The 25,639-nt window shown below is 40.0% G+C and overlaps 1 protein-coding gene across 1 annotated transcript; it reads right to left on the bottom strand.

Annotated features, from left to right (window-relative positions):
• Window positions 1-18: 18 nt before the first annotated feature.
• On the bottom strand, window positions 19-24,117 carry LOC124135684. Its single transcript, XM_046501144.2, has 3 exons — window positions 23,922-24,117; window positions 4,390-4,521; window positions 19-2,663 (listed from the first exon to the last, which is right to left on the bottom strand). The coding sequence occupies exons 1-3, from the start codon at window positions 24,031-24,033 to the stop codon at window positions 2,452-2,454; spliced, it is 456 nt and encodes a 151-aa protein (XP_046357100.1). The 5' UTR covers window positions 24,034-24,117; the 3' UTR covers window positions 19-2,451.
• Window positions 24,118-25,639: the final 1,522 nt, after the last annotated feature.

Raw genomic sequence — 25,639 nt, forward strand, 5'->3', positions numbered from 1 at the left:
AACTCAGGCAAAAGAGGCTCTAATAAACATGAGTATTTTATTTCATAACGGTATGAACACATTCCATAGCATCAACAACGCACGAACACAAAGTGAGTGTAAATCGTTATTTTGGTTTTGTATAGCAAAATACCATACACAAAGCCAATAGCTAATGCATACAATACATGTTATAACGTTGAACACATGAAGTAATAAAATATATCATATACTATTGAACACATATTTCATTTTTTTCATACGGCAATGAAAAAGTGTATTGTAATACTTATAAAATATTGATGAAACTGTAGAAGCGTAGGCGAAGACGAAGGAATAATGAAATAAGAGAAAGTGTTGTATGTTATATAAAATAATGATGAAAATGTATTTGTAAGTTAGCTTTTCACAAGTCAATGCAGAACGAATAAATTCTAAGCCAAGATGAACTGCAGTAGAGTTTGTCATACAAACACCGAACAGATGTTTTGTATATCACGAAGCAATGGAGACATTTGTGTATTATGAATTCGACGGAATGTAGTATGTATATCATACAGCAATGAAGAAACGTAGCAGAGAAATGCAGTGTTTGTTAAAAGTATGGATGAAATGGACCCGTGTATATAAAGAAACGTTGTAGATACCATGAATTCGAAGCAGTGAAGAATTACAGTGGTGTCTGTGACACCGTATGGATGTTGCAGCGTGCCATATATCATTCACTGAAACGTTGTAGCGTATATCGTCGGAAAATGAAAAAATCATACAGTCGTAATGCAAAACACAAGCTGTAGTGTAAAACATACACGTAAAACGAATGTAAAATGGTATTATGCAAAAAGTTAGCTTTATAATACTGCTGAGATTAACGATAAGAACAATTAAGATTGGATTACAGAGTGACATATACATATAGGAGACATCAGTATCAACGCGGTTGTAGACATTCCGAGTTTTAGTACCTGAACGCATCTTTCCGGAATAAGAGACACGTCTAAGTGAGCCAGCGTGTATGGTGACAGCTCCAACTCTACCGTTGGATTGTAAGATTTTCTGTTTGAACGTTTTGGAATTATAAAATGGAAACACGTATAAATATGAATTATGATGAGCTTTTTCAGCCACCATTTAAATGATAATTAATAATTGTATGATTGCATATCTGTACAAGTATACAAAAAGCCTCTCCATGGATGAGATAGTGAGTGAGTATGGTTTTACGCCGCTTTTAGTAACATTCCAGCAACATCCCAGCGGGGGACACTAGAAATGGGATTCACACATTGTACCAATGTGGGGAATCGAACCCGCGCCTTCAGCATGACAAGCAAAAGCTATAAGCACTAGGCTACCCCACCGCCCAGATGGCATGAGAAAATGGTACAAGATTGATACATGTACTTGATACAAAGTGCCTGTAGTGAAGTGAGTGTCATAGTGATACAAAAGACTGGATGTGGTGAAAGTATAATGATGATAAATACTTCATAATATCCTGAGATTCTGACTAGATATTTACACTGAATTCATGTTTCACGTTTGTGCAGCCTCGAGCACGTCGAATATAAGAATATCTCATTCCACAGTGCCACAGAAGCAGATTGCCAAAGCATTAGACAGATTGTCATCATAGTCATAGACAGATAGTCACAGTCAGAGATAGAATGGCAAAACTTTAGAGAGATTGCCATAGTCGGGGACATAGTCTCATACATGTCGCTTCAGAATGATTGCCACAGCTTTAGACATATTTCGATAGCTTTAGACAAATTGTCATATTGAGAGACAGATTTCCATCGCATTAGACAGATTTACACAGTCTGAGACAGATTTTTTTTCGCATTAGACAGATTACAGTACATGAAGTTTTAGTCAGACAAATTGCCTTAGCTTTAGACAGACTGTTAAATTTAGACTGAGAAAACAGATTGCCACATTTGACAGATTGCCACAGCTTTAGACAGTCTTCCATTGTCAGAGGCCTATTGCTACAGCAGTGATATATTGCCACAGCTTTGGACAGTCTGTCATAGACAGAGACATATTCCTACAGCAGTGATATATTGCCACAGCTTTGGACAGTCTGTCATAGACAGAGACATATTCCTACAGCAGTGATATATTGCCCTAGCCTCAGACACAAACAGAATGATTGATAAATTCCCACAGCTGGTATCTATTGGCCGGTACCAAATATCCAATCTGTGTTGCCAAACTTTCCAAATATTTCACATGGTGAAATACACGAATTATCTCACAGTAAATGGTTACACATGTTCTTTGCCCCTGGAGATGATGACGTCATTGCACTCAGTGTAATACAGGAGATTATCAAATAACTCTACGTCATCTGGATGCCAGGGTGGAAGAGTGTCCCGGCTTCAGGCACATTAACAGTAAAGGATCACAGTGATTCTTCCAAGCAAGCACGCACAGCACACATATATACATCTGTCTCTTCTGTCACAGTCACAATCTGAGTAGAACTGAGACAGTGGAGGTCAACAGAAACACTGTTATGTTGACAACCCTTGTGTGGAGGGACGACCCTCCTCCGCTTCCATAACGCCCCTTCTGTGGAGGGGCAGGGCATCCCCTTTTACAGTTGTGTTCCGCGTAGGTGCCGGACTCCACACAATGTATTTGGAAACCTTGCTTGTACGTCATGCACAGGTTGTCTCCTGGAGAAAATGAAAAATGCATACATATATAAAAATTAATATTGTTTCGTTTTAACATTATAGAAATAGAGCCACGAGGCTCTGTACCTCACCTGACTAATTTAGAACCTTTACGACACATCAATCTTATTTGGGCGAAGATCATCTATTGTGACTTAAAGAAATATATAGATTCTTGGAAAAAATTGAAACACGTTGATTGTAAACCATGATGCCTTGGATCTTCTTGCAGACATTAACATTCACACACACAGCTTCAGCTCTCTGAAATGTGATTCTTATTAGATTTTAAAACTTTATGTTAAATTTGATTTCTTATAATTTTCTTAATCACAATGATTTGAACAATATAAGGTGTCTTCTTATGAAGGACCCTGCATGCCAAATTTCAGTTTCGCCAATCAAGCAGTTTCAGAAGAGAAGAAAGATATTAAAAGCATGGCAAAAGTGCAAATATATTTCCACTGCAACTGTCAGTGTCGGAGGTAGTGGGGGTCACAGGGTTGTACACATGTCGCTTTTAAGTAGTCCGTCACAGAAATGAGACCCCTATTGGGGTGACTGACACATTTATCAAATTGGTCAAAATGCTGGTCCGTAGACACTTTGGGACTGCTTGAACTTGTGTCACTTGGATGTCGTGCAGCCCATGTCTAAAATGTCAGACACACCATAGCTGAGATCATTTAGTTCATTGGCCTTGTAGTTTCAGGGATGATGTCGAAAGTGCAACACTGGAAAATGGGAGTCAGTGAAAGTCCAAGGTCGTAGCTTGATCAAAACTCTATATTTGCCAAAATGAGTAGTCTATGTTATTCCGCATGCTACATATCAAATATCATAATGATACATGCAGAAGTGTCAAAAATGGAAGTAATGGGCAAACAAGCCATTTTCAAGGTCTGTGACCAAGTTATAGAGACGCCACAGAAGGGATCATTTATGCAAAGTTCTAGCATTCACAGACCTTGTAGCTTCAGAGGAGATGAATCGACGGGCGAACAGACGAACATTTGGAAGATCGACAACGTGAGTCGACATAAACTCACTTGACTTTTCGTCAGGTGAGCTAAAAAATAATTTGGGGCAATACCATAGAAGCCTTGCTGTGTTTGGTTTAAAACTAATATGACAAACCAGTGACTGAAATCACGAGCAACGATCAACGCTGTAGATGACATGCAATCAGCCAAGTCGTCAGAGAGTCTGACCACCCGATCCCCATTTACGTCGACTCTAATTAAAAGGTATCGCGATGTACAGGGGACAATTCAAACCCGGAATACACAAAAGCAAACCTTCTACATTAGACGTGACCGCCTCCGTGGTCTAATGGTAGAGCGTCCGGCCGGAGAGCGGAAGGTCCGGGGTTCGATCCCAAGCCGCGTCATACCAAAAGACGTTAAAAGATGGTACTTGTTGTTACCCTGTCTGGCGCTCGGCATTAAGGGGCTAAAACAAGGACTGGTCGGCTCGGAGTCAGTATACTGTGTCTGAGTGGGGTATTCATGTTAAACTGCGGCATGGTATCTCAGTGAGCTAGCACTATAAATCGGCATCAGTCCGGACTAGTACAAGCAGCCACACACACACATATACACGTGCAGGTACGTTCGCTATATAAGTGCAGTAATCTTGGACGCGAAGTTAACCCCCATTTCACCTCACCTCACCTCCACATTAGACGTTTAAACTACTGCTAAGATTCTTAGACAAATTGACTCACTTAATATGTCGTCCTTAACGATGCTGTCACATAAACCCTTCCCTATGGCATAGGAAGAGTGGTGTGCGTCTTTACAATCTTCGGTCTTCGCTGTCTTCGCACAGACCGTACATCCGGGTTGTTGATCATTTGCTGAAAAGGACAAAACAAGATATGAAACAGATGGACCAATCCATTCATTCATCAGAAATCCATCATCAGCAGTCTCATCATTCATCCTTCCATCCCTTAATCCCATCCTTGATCTCTCATCTCTCCATCATCCATTCATTCACCATTTTATCCATTTATTTAGTATTCAATCCAACATTAATGCATCGATCAATCATCTATTCATATATCACGCATCAGTCTATCCATCCAAGATCCACCCGTTATTCTGACATTTATCCAGCAATCCATTATCCATATCCCATACCATCATTATCAATCATCTACTGTACATAGGTTATACCATTGTCCACCACCCATACACTCATTTAACCATTATCCACCACCCATACACACATTTGACCATTATCCATCATCTGTACACACATATAACCATTATCCATCATTTGTACACACATTTAACCATTATCCATCACCAACTGTACACAGATCAAACCATTATCCATCATCCATACACACATTTAACCATTATCCATCACCAACTGTACACAGATCAAATCACTATCCACCATCCGTACACACATTTGACCAGTATCCATCATCTGTACACACATATAACCATTATCCATCATCCATACACACATTTAACCGTTATCCACCACCAACTGTACACAGATCAAATCATTATCCAACATCCGTACACACATTTAACCATTATCCATCATCCATACACACATTTGACCATTATCCATCATCCATACACACATATAACCATTATCCACCATCAACTGTACACAGATGAAACCTTTATCCACCATCCATACACACATTTAACAATTATCCACCATCCATACACACATTTAACAATTATCCATCATCCATACACACATTTAACAATTATCCATCATCCATACACACATTTAACAATTATCCATCATCCATACACACATTTAACAATTATCCATCATCCATACACACATTTAACAATTATCCATCATCCATACACACATTTAACAATTATCCATCATCCATACACACATTTAACAATTATCCACCATCCATACACACATATATCCATTAACCACCATCAACTGTACACAGATGAAACCTTTATCCATCATCCATACACACATTTAACAATTATCCACCATCCATACACACATATATCCATTAACCACCATCAACTGTACACAGATGAAACCTTTATCCATCATCCATACACACATTTAACAATTATCCATCATCCATACACACATTTAACAATTATCCATCATCCATACACACATTTAACAATTATCCATCACCCATACACACATTTAACTATTATCCATCATCCATACACACACACATAACCATTATGCATCATCAACTGTACACAGATCAAACCTTTATCCAACATCCATACACACATCAAACCAGTGCCCGTCATCCACACACACACACATTAAACCATTATCCATCATCCATGCACACACATACACACACATCATACCATTATCCATCATCCATACACACACAGACACATACACACAGACACACAGACACACACACACACACACACACATACACACACATATTAAACCATTAACCATTATCATCTGTCCACACATCATACCATTATCCATCATCTATACACACATTAAACCACCATTATCCATCATCCATACACAAACGCACGCACACGCACACACACACACACACACACACACACACACACACACACACACACACACACACACACACACACACACACACACACACACACACACACACACACACACATTTAACCATGATTCATCATCCATGCACATATTGAACCATTATCCATCATCCATACACACACAAACACACACATATACACATTTAACCATTACTCATCACACACACACACGCACACACACACACGCCCACACACACACACACGCACACACGCACGCACGCACGCACGCACGCACGCACACACACACACACACACACACACACACACACAGCTAGTTCACCTGAACTTGGTTCGTGTTATCAAGTTCATACCTAAAGCCAATCGTATTTAGTCATATATAGGTCTATCTCAGTTGGATGGATACAGTTTCTAAATCATAAGAATAATCAACTCGGCTAATAAGACTTGTAACTAATGGAACTGTAGCTATGTCGTCCGCAGAATGGCAGTTTGTGATGGAATTACATATGCACTTGCATATCACCCTTCAACAGACGAGTTAATTTTTTTTCTATCAGTGGCATTCTACAACTGAAATGATGATATATACACACTGAACCCAACTCGAGGTAGCAATGTCGTGTCATATTCATTTAACATTAGAGCAGCATAGTTTGACATAATTACCTTTCAACAGTGATGGACAAACCGTTGCTATGGCAACTCAACGAAAAGAACCGATTTCTTTAAATAGTTTTAATAGTAAAGTGTTGATAATAAATCCACGCCACGTTGCCACGCCTGTGTGTGTACAATTTCAGACAAAACAGGTGAAACCAATCTTGGGCGGAAGGAGATACAGTGTCATTTGTATCACTATTAAATTGAAAAAATCCGATAACACCAGTCCCTCGTCATTCTATAACTGGGTGCCTGGTAGTATCTAAATTCGCTACGAAATGGTCAATTATCTTTATCTATATTTATAAATTAATTAGTTTCTTGTTTATCATATATAGTTTATTTTGAAGTTAATTTGTGAAGAACGAAAGCAGATGTCATCTGAAGTTTACTGCGAAAACAATATGTGAAGTACTGCACTTCCTTACTGATAACATCTATGTGATATTTGGGGATAAGAAGGTATCCCGATGGGCATTCACCTTCTTGCTGATCTGTTTCCTTATGCATAGGAATCTGAATGTCTGCTCGGATTGGCAATATGAAACCAGGGAAATTTGGCCAAGAAATTTAAGCTTTAACTAAAGGGATACAGATAATCCGATATAGTTCAATACGTGTAAAATAGCCAATTCCATATTACTGATTTACCCATTTGAACAAGAAATAAAAGGACCAGTGAAACCGCCTCACCTGTTTCATATTTAGATCTATGATGCATAAATTTGGTGACATAAAAAGCCCAACAAGTCAACTTTCCCTTGAGCAATATGTTAGCAGCTCCTGCCTTTGCTGTCTGCATTTCACATTTTTTAGGTACAATCGAGCATGCTCTTTCTGTGAAGAATTCACCATTCATCAACACCTGGTACCTTCACAAGTTGATGGGAATCCAAGATCACAATGGAATGTGTTTGAGTCGGAATCGTACAATGGACTCGGCTTTTGGTAGAGATCATTTCTTATGATTATGAAAACATTGTTGTTGCTTTTAGTGAATTGACATCATTGTAGAGGCTGATGTGATAACTTGGTAGTGTCAAAGTTCGCTCATCATAGCCAGGTTCGATTGCCTGCTTCAGGTTATCTGCAATGCCTTCAACAAAGCATTACAAAGTCTTGTAATCATTAAACGAAGCTAGGAGCAGAATCAGCACGCAGTTCTGTTTAAGATGCAATAAAAACTGTCTATCATTGCAATCGCAGTAAATAATGAAGGGGAGAGATAACATCCCTGATTCGCCACAAAGGCGCAATGTGTAAATTCGAAAAGTGGCATCCCTTGCCATAATATGGCTTAAATATGGCTAAAACCGGCCATACTCACTATAATTATACGTTTCCGACTCTTGATAACCCCGAACATGACTGAATACTATCGACAGAAAATACGAGTGGATAACTTTGTCCGTATCCGAGTGCGTCATATATTCTGTATTAAGCATCACTAATTGTTTTGAAGAAAACTGAGCGATCAAAGGAATCGTCCTGGTAAATTACCTTCATTCAATGAAATTACTTTGTCTCATAGATTCTGTCTGTGTGTTTGCTGTTAGTGTCATATAACAGATCTTGTGATAGTGCATTAATTTCGCTCTGATATCCACAGTAGCAATTAACTGAATGACCCGATATTTAGTTTTGAAAGATGGATGTGCAGTAAGTAAGTAAGTTGATACACACTCGGTATATGGGCATAAACGCAGTGCAGAGGGGGTATGATAAATACCGATACTGAAATGATCCGATATTTATTTTTAAAAGATGGATGTGGAGTAAGTAAGTAAGTTGATGCATACACGGTAAATGGGCATAAACGCAATATAGAGGAGGTATCATAAATACCGATAGTAAAATATGTTCTCACATTGATGCTGCTTGTCACAAAGGTTATCAGGAGTGGCTCCAACACGATGTACATGTATTCAACAAGGTATTACAAAGTCTTGTAATCGTTAAACGAAGCTCAGAGCAGGAATATCACACAGTTGTCTCCAATATGCAATAAAAACTGCCTATTACTGCAAACTTGGTAAATAATGAAGGGGAGAGATAACGCCCCTGATTGACTCCATCTCCGAGTCTGATTACTAGGACGAACATTTCGCGGACTGTGCGGAAGAATGGTTATTCAATAGGACTTATTACTGGTAGAAGAATGACGCATCCTACATGTCATCATATCTGCCAATCAGGCTGGCTTAACCGCGCCGGTGGCAATGTTGTAACTGGCATAACGGAGATAGTAACTAAGATGAAGGATTACTTTATTGATTTTCATAGCGAAAACGTAGAGGCATATTTTTGTCGTCAACAAGAATGTACACATACGTCGACTGAACTATCACAACGTATGAGTGCATATCATAATATAACATATATTCAAATATGCTATTAAATAGAATTTCTTTTTATGTTGCAGGCATAAATTGGAATTAATGTCTAAATTTTATAAAGCGTAAACATCTATTAAGTTTTAATGCGAATGCAATGGCGGCCAAGCATATTTCGAATTTTTAAAGAGTACTTTAAGGTATATGCATAGGTCAAAGCGTAGGAGAGCCTCAGCTACTTTTAGGTTAGGTGTACAATTGAGATGTTTTATTCAACAATACTTTCCCATAAATACTTGTGTGTACTAGCATGTCGATGCAATGAGATTTTGCTTATTTCCGTAGACACATATCGAGCGAACACTTTAAGCATGAGGCTACCTCACCACCTTTACATATTCGAGAAGTGAATAGCTACTCCATCTCATACATCTTGATCAAAGGGACAGTATGTCTCTCTTTGCATGTCATATTCAGAGAAACCTGTTCATTGTAAATATTACCAGTGTCTGATTCGAAAATATTTGCAAGTGAGATACGGTGAGTAATCAGAGATGAAATATATAATAGGATTCAAATCTGTGAGTCTCCGTGTAAATATTCATTCGAAAACTCATTAACCAAACCCCGTGTTTGAAAAAGCAAGAAAGTATACGAGAAAATATATTGAAGGGGATTTCAAGTAAGAAGTCGTTCTAATTGGGTCTAACGCTCTCTCGAAGCCTAGAAAAGTCTCTCAGAGCAAAAAGACTGAAATCCAATGCGAATGCTAAAACTTTAAGGACATTTAATAGGTTTCATTTCAGTTTTCAAATTGAATCTGTCACATGAGATTCGTTTGTTCCGAATTCGGGCATTTGTAGTTTATTATTATGTCACCATCAAACCTCTTGCACTATCTTAAATATCGATCGGATACAGTCCCAGAAGCCATGACATTTAAATCAGATTATATAACCGATTTTATAGTACGGTTATTCTGTTCGTCTTTCATTAAGTTATAATCGAAAATGATTCCCCAACAAAAACATTCCTGCACCCAAGCATCACGTTTCCGTGATGGCCCAGAAGTTTGATTATCACCAGAACAATTATTATAATTGCATTCCTTTATTCATCATCCTCATCAACCAGACATGGATCCACTGTTGACAGTGTTCGCCTCGCAGCTAATTCAGCATAAACATTTGGGTATAACATGGATTTACTTATAAACGCATATGAGCCACGTGCGTTCGGGTTGTTGAACCGAATGACGCCATTGTCAATAGCAGCCTCATTGTTGAGTGCACGTGCAAACACGTCTTTAGAAAACTGTTAATGAACTATCCATTGTAAACTTACAGATTGTGGATTGTAATCAAGGAGATTAAACATCTTTATAACTTCCAGTTGCGCGGTGTAGATTTACTGTTTGTCCGAGTGACAGCTAATCCCTAACGTATCGTTTGTATTTACAGTCAGCATGAGATAATGACGCTGTCTGGGGGATTAAGTAAAGAGGTTGAGGATTCTGACAATCAGTTTATGCTGATGAAAAAATGTTTTATTTGTAAAATATGAATTTTTAAAAATAAATACTCAAAGTAGTGCTGATGGGTTTGAAGGGATGTTGATCATAAGCTGCTTTGAGAGCTGAAAGAATTCAGTTTTTCTTCACGGCGCATGTTTGTGTGAACGCATGTACCGCAGCCCAGACAACGGAGTCATCAGTAACACAGATACATCACGACTGCCTGTAAATATTTGATGCGCAAAACAGTGGTTGATAGCATGAACGACATTTCACGGTGTTGGTGTATACGATGACTATTAACCAGGCACACATTGTAATCACCGATTCCCTTTTTAGCGCACCTTATAATAAAATAGGTGCCTACCCAGCCCTGGGCCACCAACAAAGTGAGTGTGACAATGAATGGTGACAAGATGACATGGTCTGTTAATATTATTGATAAATACACACGTTGTTGCCATCATGATTGGACATCGATAAGTGTGAATATTGATCTTCATGTTGATGCCAAAGTGGGCGTCGAGATCGATATCAATATGCGAATGTATGTTGATGTCAACGAGGGTTTGAATGGCGATCCAAACGTGGGTGTGAATATCAAAGTGCGTGCAGATGTGAATGTGGATGTTGGTGTGCATCTCCTCCTATATCATCTGTACCTATATACGACAGTATATGTAGCGAGGAGCGAACCTCAGATAAAATGTATTTATGCCAAATATGTGTAAAGTATACCATGCAATGAGGATGTATTCCTAGGATTAACAATGTTTATTCTCATTCAGCGACATCCGCATTCAAACGAAATCGGACAATATCCCCGGTGAGTGGGTTTGCTATACAAATATCCTCATACTTCACAAATTGAAAGAACCTTTCGCAAACTGTTTGACTTCCCTGATGAACCCACCTTCACATACCCTGTCAATGGCATTAGTCTGAATAGAAGCTTAGGAGTCGGATTTGTGAAGATGATTGTTGATATCTTACACATTGAGGGGTAACCAAAAAGAGCCTACTAGTCACGTGACACACACATGCAAATGAAGTAAATGTATTGTCGTTTATTATCTCCTTTCCAAACGTCACCAAAGTCACCAAGGTCATTAAGGTCACCCAGATCGGCAGACTGAATGAGACACCGAGGAACAGCTACTTGATGCGTCCATGGTTGAACCTGGTACAGACAAACCAGTGACTGATGGTGTGAGCATAGACACACCGCTGGGCTGCGATGATACAGCACTACAACCAGGAATGAGAAGAAGATATCCACTTTCCAGCCCGTTAGAGAAAGATATGCCATTACAGGTTGTCCTTAAAAAATTGTCCCTTTGAATACTTGCGATCAAAAAGTGATTTTCCTTTCAACATTGTTTCTACTTAAAGATACGGTTCTAAACTGTCTGTTCTAAACTGTTATTCGCACAATATCTACATTAGTATTATAACACTGGAAATGAGATACGAAACAAGTTCCTCTCCTTTGAAGAACAAAATATTCTCAGATTGACAAGAGACACGTTCGATGTTCTGAGACTGATATGAAAACGAACAGCTCTCACATACATGTCGGTAGACGAGCACATGTCTCTAAGGCAAAACGTATTAGTTTTAATCATAATTTCTAGATATATAAATGACATGAACAGTTGTCTCTATATGAGACTGGCGTCCATTCTGTCCGCTTATCTAGGATTGTCTATTATAAGGATAGTATTACTACACACCCATGGACGTATGCAGTACAGACTTGGAGCAAGACTAACATGTCGGCTGCGTTTCAACAACGTAAACATATGTCCGGTTGTTCGTCATATCCTGAGCGAAACGGAAATGACATATCACTTACACTTGTGTGAAGCTAATGCCGCGCCCTCTGGTTCAGAACACTTCTCTGGCTCTCTATGCTTGTCGTTCATGGCGACTAAATTGATCAGTGGTCAGGCTCGGAAACTTGGTCGCATGCATGGCATCGTATACCCGACAGATTGGGACACTCCTCGTGTTATCAACCACAAGTTTTACTGAAACGTGTTACAGTAAGAGTACAACTGAGTATCAAACACGTTCTCAGACAAAGTGTTATGACGCGTGCTGCATGCAGGCCTGGCACGAACATTTCACATGACACATCACCGCCTCACGAAATCGAAATCCTACATCTGTGGACTCTGCCCCCATGCCATAAAAGAAAGGTTTAAATATTTAGGAAACGGATAGGAAATGGTATGTCACGTCAGTGACCTTTGTTTAATATCCAATGACTCGATTCTGAGTCAGACCAGCATGACATCATCCACAATGCCCACTTTTCTCTAGGAAGTAAATTGGGGTCAGCTATGTTGATACGTGCATCAACACCTTCCTGTACACGTGTCCATTACATGGTGGTACCTGATAAGCACTACAAAAATGTCACCATTTTAGACAATTGGGTCCGGATTTGGGTACAAAATACGTCCATTAAACATGTTGCAGTCGGTTTTGATTCCAATGAAACGACAGTAGCTCTCTCAGCTTTTAAGGTCAGTGCGACTTTTGGACAGGAAATGTTTTTGTAGCGGTAATTTTAAGTAAAAGAGCAATTATTTTCACTCGTGGTTGGCGTTGATAGTTCATCAGTAAAAAAGTGACTTTAGTCCATTCGTTCGCAATTTGAAGTTAAGTTGAAGCATAATGTTTGTTGGGCTTTATAAACCGTATGAATTGAACAGCAACCATAAGACTTTCTTCTGTTCCTTTAGAGCTTTCAGGAAATATCGAACCATACGATAGTACCTGTCAGATGCATATTTTGTGATATCATAATACCTTTCTTAGACCATTTTTTCTTCATTTTACAAAATGTTACTGTAAAGAGTACATGTGTCCCGTCACAACACGCTTTTGCTTATGAACTTATCAGAGTGTCTTGTTTTTGCTTTTCCAAATTGAATGTAACTGCATGTAGAAAATTTTACAAGTACCTACAATTCAATAACTCTGTACACAGTTCAAAGATATATACTAATGATACTATTATTTTCATTATGTAAATGACTCATCCGTGGAAAACGCACTTCAAAAGTATTATAGTATTCATGATGATTTTAGATAAATGTGGATATGGTGAGTGATACTACTCCATTAGGTACAAGTACAGCAAACACCGGACTATGTAATTGTATGCGCCTAGCGCTGCTGAATGCAAGCCCACAGACATATTTATTTCATTCGATCTGTAACAGGTTTTGATAAATATCTCTCTTAGTATAAGCTTTAGCTTGATTACAGAACCAGTGAACATCATTCGGTCGTCTATATTGCATGCGTTATCATTTATTGTGTCGGGAGCACGTGCATTTAACGCAGTATGGCGCCAGCGAGTGCATCCCGTTACTTAACTCTGGTCACAGTTGTAAATAAATAATAATTATTACTTCAAGCGAAGGTTTATACGTATAACCATACTGCACGTATACTCATTTAATCTGAACTATCTTTTTTTTTATTCCGCAGAAAGCATTTATGTACTTGTGTGTTATTGTTTGGATAGTTATTATTTCTCGTAATGGCGCCGTTTAAACTCTGAACTAAAATGTCAGCTCTATAAATGGGTCGCCGCCCTCCTCGGTTGGTATTTATCAGTAATCAGTCCTCTTTATTACCAGTGATTGTCGGGTTAAGAGCATATGTGCTCGTTTTATCATCTCGCTCTTCGTGTCATCGGCAAGTAGATGTGTCTACCTTATAACACATGAGGAACATCTCTCTCAGCCCCATGGGGACGTGCCTGGTCTTACAAGGCCCAATACTGACATAGGAACTGGTGTCCTCTCTCCTCATGACAGCTATGACATTAAACAAAAATGCGTTTGCAGCCAATAACAATTCTGTATAACAAAGAACATGTTTTCACGAATATTGTCATCACTTGCGATCAAGGATATCAAACGACGTTAAACGAATGTACTTGTTGTTACTCTGCCTAGCGCTCAGCTTTAAGGCCAGACAGCAAGGACTGGTCGAGTTGGCGTCAGTATAATGTGTCAGTAATCTATGGTATTTAAGTGGGCTAGCACTATAAAACCGACATAAGTCCGGATTAATACAAGCAGCCACACATCAAGGGGCATGCACGTCGTTACATAAGTGAAATAATTTCGACGTTAAACCCCTTTTCACCTAACCACCGAGTTCAGGGAATTACGTTTTGAAGTTATAAAACTCATTGATTATTATCTGAAATGGGCAACATTAAAATGATCATTCTGGGATAGAGCAAACACACTAACCAGCAGTGGATACATATATGATACTGACTGATTTACTGTTGAATATGATTAATACAATAGAATCATATTATAGAACTTCAACTCACGCCCTGTCATCAACATACAGCAACTGCCCCAAGAACGTCTTAACATAGAGCAACTGTCATGATGACGCCCTAACATACAGCAACTGTCCTGAGAACGTCCTAACATAGAACAACTGCCCCGGGAACGTCCTAACATACAGCAACTGTCCCGAAACGTCCTAACATACAGCAACTGTCCTGAGAACATCCTAACATACAGCAACTGTCCTGAGAACGTCCTAACATACAGCAACTGTCCTGGGAACGTCCTAACATAAAGCAACTGTCCTGGGAACGTCCTAACATACAGCAACTGTCCCGAGAACGTCCTAACATACAGCAACTGTCCTGAGAACGTCCTAACATACAGCAACTGTCATGAGAACGTCCTAACATACAGCAACTGTCCTGGGAACGTCCTAAGATACAGCAACTGTCATAAGAACGTCCTAACATACAGCAACTGCCCCAAGAACGTCCTAACATACAGCAACTGTCATGATGACGCCCTAACATACAGTAACTGTCCTGAGAACGCCTGACGTAGAGCAACTTCCCCGAGAACGTCATAACCTAGAGAAACTGCCCCGGGAACGTCCTAACATACAGCAACTGTCCCGAAAACGTCCTAACATACAGCAACTGTCATGAGAACGTCCTAACATACAGCAACTGTCCTGAGAACGTCCTAACATACATCAACTGTCCCGAGAACGTCCTAACATACAGCAACTGTCATGATGACGCCCTAACATACAGCAACTGTCCTGAGAACGTCCTGACGTAGAACAACTATCCTGAGAACGTCATAACATACATCAACTGCCCCTGGAACATCCTAACATACAGCAACTGTCCCGAAAACGTCCTAACATACAGCAACTGTCATGAGAACGTCATAACATACATCAACTGTCCTGAGAACGTCCTAACATACAGCAACTGTCCCGAGAACGTCCTAACATAGTAACTGTCCTGAGAACGTCCTAACATACAGCAACTGTCCCGAGAACGTCATAACATACAGCAACTGTCCCGAGAACGTCCTTACATACAGCAACTGTCACGAGAACGTCCTAACATAGAGAAACTGTCATGAGAACGTCCTAACATAGAGAAACTGTCATGAGAACGTCCTAACATACAGCAACTGTCCCGAAAACGTCCTAACATACAGCAGCTGTCATGAGAACGTCATAACATACAGCAACTGTCCTGAGAACGTCCTAACATACATCAACTGTCCCGAGAACGTCCTAACATACAGCAACTGTCATGATGACGCCCTGACATACAGCAACTGTCCTGAGAACGTCATGACGTAGAACAACTATCCTGAGAACGTCATAACATACAGCAACTTCCCCGAGAACGTCATAACCTAGAACAACTGCCCCGGGAACATCCTAACATACAGCAACTGTCCCGAAAACGTCCTAACATACAGCAACTGTCATGAGAACGTCATAACATACAGCAACTGTCCTGAGAACGTCCTAACATACAGCAAATGTCCCGAGAACGTCCTAACATACAGCAACTGTCCCAAGAACGTCTCAACATACAGCAACTGTCCCGAGAACGTCTTTACATACAGCAACTGTCCCGAGAACGTCTCAACATACAGCAACTGTCCCGAGAACGTCTTTACATACAGCAACTGTCCCGAGAACGTCCTAACATAGAGAAACTGTGGTGAGAACGTCCTAACATACAGCAACTGTCCTGAGAACGTCCTAACATACAGCAACTGTCCTGAGAACGTCCTAACATACAGCAGCTGTCCCGAGAACGTCCTAACATAGAGAAACTGTCATGAGGACGTCCTAACATACAGCAACTGTCCCGAGAACGTCTCAACATACATCAACTGTCCCGAGAACGTCCTAACATACAGCAACTGTCCTAAGAACATCTCAACATACAGCAACTGTCCTGAGAACGTCCTAACATACAGCAACTGTCCCGAGAACGTCCTAACATACAGCAACTGTCCTGAGAACGTCCTAACACAGTGAACCTGTCCTAAAAACGTCCTAACATACAGCAAGTGCCCCGAGAACGTCATAACATACAACAAGTGCCCCAGGAATGTCATAACATACAGCAACTGTCCTGAAAACTTCCTAACACAGCAATTGTCCCGAGAACGTCCTAACGTACAGACTGCCTACGGGAGAGCGTCTGCCCGGAGAGCGGAAGGTCCGGGCTCCGATCCCCGGCCGTGTCATACCAAAAGACGTTAAAAGATGGTACTTGTCGTTACCCTGTCTGGCGCTCGGCATTAAGGGGTTAAAACAAGGACTGGTCGGCTCGGAGTCAGTATACTGTGTCTGAGTGGGATATTCATGTTAAACTGCGGCACGGTATCTCAGTGAGCTAGCACTATAAATCGGCATCAGTCCGGACTAGTACAAGCAGCCACACAAGCACACACACGTACATGCATGTCGCTATATAAGTGCAATAATCTTGGACGCGACGTTAAACCCCATTTCACCTCACCTCACCTCACCTCACCTCCTAACGTAGAGAACCTGTCCTGAGAACGTCTTACTATAGAGAAATTGTAACGAGGACGTCCTAACATACAGCAACTGTCCTGAGAACGTCCTAACTTACAGCAAGTGCCCTGAGAACGTCATAACATACAGCAACTATCCCGAGAAGGTCCTAACTTACAGCAAGTGCCCTGAGAACGTCATAACATACAGCAACTGCACCGAGAACGTCATAACGTAGCGAAACTGTCCTGAGAACGTCATAGCCATACATAAACTGCCGTGAAAACGCTTAAACATAGAGCAACTGCCCTGAAAACGTCATTACATAGAATAACCCCCAAAGGAAAGTCGTATTAACAGACAGCATTGTCCTAACAAAGAATAACTCCCGTGGGAACGTCTTAACATAGAGCCATTGCCCTGGTAACGCCATACTATAGAGCATCTGCCTTTGTAAGGCCATAACATAGAGAAGTCCCCTGGGAACGTCATAACATAGATGAACGCCCATGCTATGTCCTACATAGAACAACATCCCTGGGAACGCCATATCCTAGAGCAACTCTCCTGTCAACATTCTAACACAGAGAACTTCTGATAACGAGGACATTCCGATAAGATAGAGTTGAATTACATCGGGCGGGCAAGAATAATGCCAGTATTGTTGTCAGCAATTACTGCTGAACTGAGCTCCCTCCTCGGCTGACCTTTGGTCAGTAAAATACGTTTCAGACAAAACTTAGACATTTTCTTTTAATAATTCTTCTCAAAGTAGCATAGTCTTATTTGAAGAATACCTTGGGTCATTGTCGGTTAAAGTAAATTATGTCGACCAAACAATCTTATCCATGTTTTGTACATAAACAGTTTTAGACGACTGACACAGTAAACACATTCCGGCGTGATTACAATGTGTAAACTGTCTTCAAACCTAGCGGCGTGAATCGATGCTCATGATATCAAACACTGGTTTTAATATGGACTCGATTATTTACAAGCTGTAGTGATACAGACGACAGACAACTGTCACTTTTTTCTCTGTTTCGATAATATTGGACATTGTGGACTTAAGCAATAAAAACATCTCGGCATCATCTGTTGTGTAAACAGATGCCCAGACAGAGTGGAGAAGGGGCAGATGGGGCTGGGGCACAACAAGCATGGTCATGTTTCCTTATCTGGCCACACAGTTACATGGTGGATTATTTACAATTTACAACAATACAGTGCATATATTATTTAACCAGGCATTATCTGTTTGCATTATTATTGAACAAAACTTGGATAAAAAACATTAACACACTCATTTTTGTATTTTAAGAAACCGTGGAATTGTAACACATTTTATTTATTGTTATAACATCTGGGTAACACATATCAGTCTATTTTAGGATACTTACAATGGAAGAGTGCGTGAAATTCATCACCAACATCGCAGCTATCACATCAATTACATTTCCTTTTAATAAATAGTACTTGGCTCCAACGACCTTATTCAACTGGAACCTTTTGGTATAATGTTCTATTGTTTGTTTGTTTGTTTGTTTGTTGTTTAACGCCGCACTCAGCAATATTCCAGTTATATGACGGCGGTCTGTAAATAATCGAGTCTGGACCAGACAATCCAGTGATTGACATCATGAGCATCGATAAACGCATTTGGGATACGGTGACATGCATCAACCAAGTCAGCAAGCCTGATCACCCGATCCCGTATTCGCACAGTGGCCTCTTACGGGTTGCTGAAGACCTATTCTCCATCCTGATCTTCACGGGTCGATGTGATGGTCGAAACTGAATTAGTGAAAACTTTTACATAATTGATCAAAATATTGTCCAACTACAAGTTCGGATCTAAATATTGATTTGATGATTCAAACATTTAAGGTGACCATATTTATTAGTACTGATCTTATAATCCATATGGGGCGGTCGGGTAGCCTAGTGGTTAAAGCGTTCGCTCATCACGGTGAAGCCCATTTCTGGTGTCCCCCGCCGTGATATTGCTGAAATATTGCTAAAAGCGGCGTAAAACCATACTCACTCACTCACTATAATCCATATGGCACAATCGTAGTGAATGGACAGAGTTAAAACAACGTGAATGCCATATATACGGCAATCCAGACAACACGCTGCAACGGCACTCTTGTCTAATAAACACATTCATGATGGGCTGCCCCTTTGACGCGGCACCAGCCCTGATAGAATAACAATTGGGTCTGGAATCCCACCATGTCACAAACCTTCTCGGCGGATTTCTAAACTGACGGCCATGACTTCCCACGAGATCCTTTTACATTTGATGCTTAAAATCACGGAATTAACAAGCTTTTCCCCTAGCCTTTTTAGATATTTTAATTAAAACTTGAATATGTGTTCCGGGTGTGTGTGTGATTCAGACATCCGCCAAAAGAATATTAAACCACTCAGTGAATACAAAAATATTTTGTTATATTGACTTCGTATTTATGGACCATGCTTTTTTGTGTGATGAAAAGTAAACTTTTCCCGAATATCTTGGTTTTTATACAGCGTCCCCCAGCATTGAAATAGCTACATCTATCACAAACGGTGAATTTCGAAGCTAGACGTGACATTTCATTTCCTAAAAGTCTTAAATTCAAAATCCACATCAATATATTTTGAGAGAAACCATCACTTTCAGATGTATAGTAAGCTTATAACTGACATCCGCCTTTAAATTGATGTTTTGTCACATGGGTCTCGAATGTTATTGGTAAAGGAGATTTTAAGATAGTTTCAAGCGATAGTGCAGCCGACAAGTTGCTAGGGTGAAAGTGTGACCCCCAATATCCGGTGAGCTATTGTTGTATCGCATGGTCATAAAGCAAGCCCTCTGAGGTTATGGCGTCTTGTAACGGAACGTTTCTAATAGTCGATATCTGGTATAGGGATAGGGGTCGTCGCGTGTCATTGGAATTGTGGGTTGTGTTTGGGATATTTTAACAAAGATATGTCGATGTGAAAAGGTCATAAGTGTTTGCTGTTGGTGCGGGAGAGTGTATAGGGGTGCTCTCTCTCTCTCTCTCTCTCTCTCTCTCTCTCTCTCTCTCTCTCTCTCTCTCTCTCTCTCCATACCTTCGTCTCTCACGTCAATACGAAACTGTTCTTCTTCTATAAGCTATCTCTTTTTGATTGTTTCTCTCTCTCTCTCTCTCTCTCTCTCTCTCTCCCTCTCCATACCTTCGTCTCTCACGTCAATACGAAACTGTTCTTCTTCTATATGCTATCTCTTTTTGATTGTTTCACTGTCTCCCTCTCTATGTGCCTCTGTCTCTCTCTGTCCATCTCTCACTCTCTCTCACTCACTGTCTCAATGTTTCACTGTCACGTCTCTCAAGGACGGTGTTGGTGGTTGGGACACAAAGAAGTTGTATTTCATTTATAACCATAGCGCCAGATATTGAAGTACATGACAGAGATTGAGGGTAGGTTGAGTAAAGAAGGCGACACATCTTTCAACTGTTACCGTGGGCTTACGCATTTGACGGGAGTCATACTAATACCTGTTATAGAGGAGAGGATTGTACCGCCTATCGCACATTGTTAGCACGGAGCCCAGTTTGAAGGGTGACAGGGAAAATAACGATCGAGTAAAGGGCTAAAGGGGCGTAGAGGGGTAAATTAATACTTTCTGAAGCAAGTTTGATACTTCCTGTCACAGTTACCTGGAAGTTTTGGAACAGACACCCAGATACCCCTTCTATAGAATGCATTTCCAGCTGACACTAACGCTTAGTCTCTGAAAATATATAATTTTGATAGAAACAAATAAATTCATTTAAACTGAAGAGGAGCCCCAGTGAGATGGCAGATTCGGAACCTGGGAAAATCTACACTTGCGTCAAGGGATTCAGCATTACAGGTCCACATAACTCATGAACTTGAGTTCAATTTTTATGCGAACGACTTCCTCAAAACCAGGCATTTAAATTCGAAATCAGATCATACCATTATCGGAGATAGGTGAATGTGTATTAATGAGATAATGCAATATATGGACTCGCCCAGACAGGGCACAACATTCCCTGTGAACAAAAGTGCTGAAACCGTATCCAGTCCCTATCAAACCACCTGCCCTCGAAAACTCGAAGCCCGCGATTCAAAGGGAAATTATTAATGAGAGTGGCGTGAGGGCTATGCGTCAATTTAAATTCTGTATGAATACAAAAAAAATACGCCGGGGCCAGGAGATAAAATTTGAGCGACAGTATACGAGAGAAAGATTCGGGGTTGGGGTTGAAGAAAACAATAAAAGGGGTAAAACTGCCATCTGTTGCGTGAGAACTTTACAAATACTTGATGTATAGCTCCGCCTGACGCCATGGTGCACGGTAAGGAAGATACTCGGACTAGGAGTGTGCGGGAATGTGCAATGAAGGATAGACAATTATTTTAGGTAGGGTGGGGTGTGGGGGTTGGGGAGGTGTGTTATATGGAGGGACCCGGGACGAGATGGGTGCAGTTTGGGGGTGCAGTTTGGCTGAAGAGGGATTTGTATTAATAACCTTTTGGTATGTCTTTAACATAAACGTGTTAACTTGGCATTGTGCCTGCCAGAAAGTTGATTTATTCATCAAGTTCAATCACAGAAAGGAATATCATTCTCTGCGTGTGTTTTAAACAAACGATATTTTTCCATGGTACCAAATCATACCATATATTAATTCACTGTTTGGTATTCTTTGACATATCACAATATATAATCTTCGTCTCAGATTTCGAGGGCCGTTTAGCAGAACACGAATAGTATTTTTATTCAAGAAAGTTTTACGTTGTCCATGATTTCATTTAGATTGTTGTGTAACCATATCATCATATATCTACACACATCTACATTATACAATGAAACATATCAATAATCTGACACCGTGAACCTGTTAACGGTTGAGCTCATTTTGGGTGTGTCGAATTACGCAAACATTCAAACATGTGCAGGAGACGTTTAGAATTACGCCAACATGTGTCGAAATAGTTTAGTTTACATAACAGAGTGAGAATTTCATCAGGCATCTCGACACATTCTTCTGCCCAACCTCTCCCCTCCCTAGCTATATTTAGCACTGTCACCAACTTAATAGAAAGCACATGTTTTTATTGTGTAAGAAAGTTAATCAAAATAGGCCGCGCTGGCTGCGGTGTGGCCTCCTGTCGGCGTCCTACTCTTCCGACAGGAATTCATCAACTTACATCGCACACATGTCCTGGTCATTGACTAACATCTGGTCTCTGAAATGAACATATCGCCCAGAACAAATATAGTTGTTAAATTACCTTAATAAAATGTTAATAAAAAGAGACTCTCTTCATTTTCTGCAGAAATCTAGACTTGCCAAACATTATAGACTTGCATGGGCTGTATTTGATATATTTGTATCAGGGTCTGTAAGACAGACTATCCTGCTCACTTCAGGCTTCTCAACGTCTTATCTACTTAAACATAACATGTAATACGAAACTTTCAAATGTTGCTTGTTTTCTCACCAAACTACTCCCAGCTCCATCCCCAAATAACAGGGAAAAAAAATATATATGAAATAAATTTGAAAATAAAAATGTGACAAATAAAAAATCAATTAAAAAAGTAAAAAATAACAACATAATTAAGACAACAGAAAATTAAAATAATGATTATAAATAATATAAAATATTATTTTTAAAAAGAAAAAATATATATGACCGGCGCCACAGCCGTGTGGCGACACTTTATTAATTATATCTTATCTTTGCTTATGATGTAATGCAGTCACGTATTTAAACCTATCTAAATGTTGTTTATTTCAACACCTGAAGTACACAACTATTGATAATGAGCGACAGGTACAATCAAGATACGGTCCCATAAATGTCCTGCTCTGTCGATGTAATATTAACTTCCCTTTGTAACACAAACTTGGGGTTAAATTGGATGAATCAACAGGGCGCGTAATCCGTTTCCTTACACGCGTTTCAGTCACGAAGTTTCAATATTAACGTGTAGAATCTAGCATGTAGTGATCATTTGATATACGTCTGAACGATATCTGCCTGTATATATGTATACATGGTGGTATTATAGTCCAGGGTCAATATTGTTAGACAAAAACATAATTCAATAACCTCATATAAAATACATACATTTGACTCTCTGGGCAAAATTAATCTCTCTCTCTCTCTCTCTCTCTCTCTCTCTCTCTCTCTCTCTCTCTCTCTCTCTCTCTCTCTCTCTCTACTATGTACAAAACGTCTCAAAATAAAAGAGGAAATTAAATCAGAATTTAAAATCCCTGGTTTAAAAATTCTACGTAACGTCCATGGTGCCAACTTCAAGGAGAAGTTTGTCGCCAGCATCACATGACCTACTTAACTAATGACGACTTACCATTCCCAGGCAGCACGACCCCCAGCAGACAAATAATCCATATGTTAATCCTTGCCATCCTCACTGGTCGACGGTCAACACTTGACTCAGGCGGAACACAGGACTGAACCATATATTGCGACACATGACATGCTCAAGCTGCAACCGCTCTCTCAGTTTCCTGTATACGCCGCACACCGCTGTTGTAGCACAAAGCCCGCGCTACAGCGAGGACGAGACACACAGAAGGTCACGGGGAAGGAGGCATGTGGGGGTGGGGTTAAGCAGTGGTGGGGGTGGGGGTAAGCTGAAATGGGGGGTGAGACATATGAGACGGAGGAAATAGCCCGGTTGATCTTTCTGTTTAGAGCCAATTTGTCCCCCTGGCCATTGCATGTCCTAACATTCAACCACTTGTTGAAGCGACTACAGAAATATACCATCATTAAGATTTTGAATGTCATCAGTCTGTGTTAATGTCAATTGGATATAATAAAGACGGACAGTAGAATTCACTAAAAAATGACCGGATTGTCAAAGAGAAATGACTTTGCGCGGTGAACGCGGGAGGTTTTCCCAAAGGAATAATTGTTCTCGTGCTTGTTTTACTAAAATAATTCTCTGCTACACGTCTCGTACTCAGCGTGTGATTCGTTCCAGTGTCATGTTCAATGTATTTGACTCACTTGTACACGGACTGACTGACTCGACTGTAAGAAAATACTTCCAAGTAAAGACAATACATCTCCTACACAGTTGGCGATTATTGTTTTTGGGAGCATCTATTATATTACATTATTTTACATTATATGTTTCAATAATCTGGATTTTTTTATTCGGACGATTCTAATGGTAACATAGACTTCCACAAGTCTCTAAGGCAATAATTATTAGTTTAAATCATAAGTTCTAAATTATGTAAATAACAAGAACAAGTTGTCCCTAATAGAGACTTGAGTCCTTACTGTCAACATATCTGCATCTGTCCCGTAATGGAACGTTTCTGCAATAAATATCATCTTATCTTATCTAGACTTGCCTATTGGGAGGGTGAAATTACTACACATTCAAGGACTTTTCTTTCAGTACATCCTTGGAGCAAAGCTAATGCCGTCCGACTAAACGAACCCGTGATTATCTAGTACACGATTATAGAATGGAGGTATACCTTGAACAAAAGAAGATGGTTAAACGGGGTTTCAGAGAACTCACATAATTTGATATGGATTGGCCTATGAAATGTGACAATATACCAACTGTACCTTTATCAAATCATGACATTTACAAATGTTTCATAACCGCACCAATGGTCATCATCCCCTCTGATATTTAATGAAATAAATCTACCAACATCTATGAAGGCATCTGAAAGACAGTTCCAGACCCAGTTGTCTTGAAGCATTCTCTGGGTTACATATTCAACATTGAAGCAAATAACCCCTTCCCGTTTTTAGTTGTGTAGATCACAGGGAGAAAAATGAAATGAAGACACACGAGACGATTTTCCTCAAACGAATCCTGATTCCCCATATTTTGAGAGTTCTTTATCCAACTCAATCCTGATGCATGTTAGTTTTTCATGTTACGTGCGCAAAATATCAATACAATCTCTGAAGCACAGTTGTACTTGCGGCCCGATGAAAAAACAACATTTGCTGCAGCGCCGGGATCTCCCGGGACCGAGGTGAATGAAAACGAAGTGTTAATGGCCTTCTTGCTAAGAGAAAGCTTCGCTCTGC

This window comes from Haliotis rufescens, unplaced genomic scaffold (assembly GCF_023055435.1).
Source record: "Haliotis rufescens isolate VD_foot unplaced genomic scaffold, xgHalRufe1.0.p SCAF_1, whole genome shotgun sequence".
Taxonomy (NCBI): domain Eukaryota; kingdom Metazoa; phylum Mollusca; class Gastropoda; order Lepetellida; family Haliotidae; genus Haliotis; species Haliotis rufescens.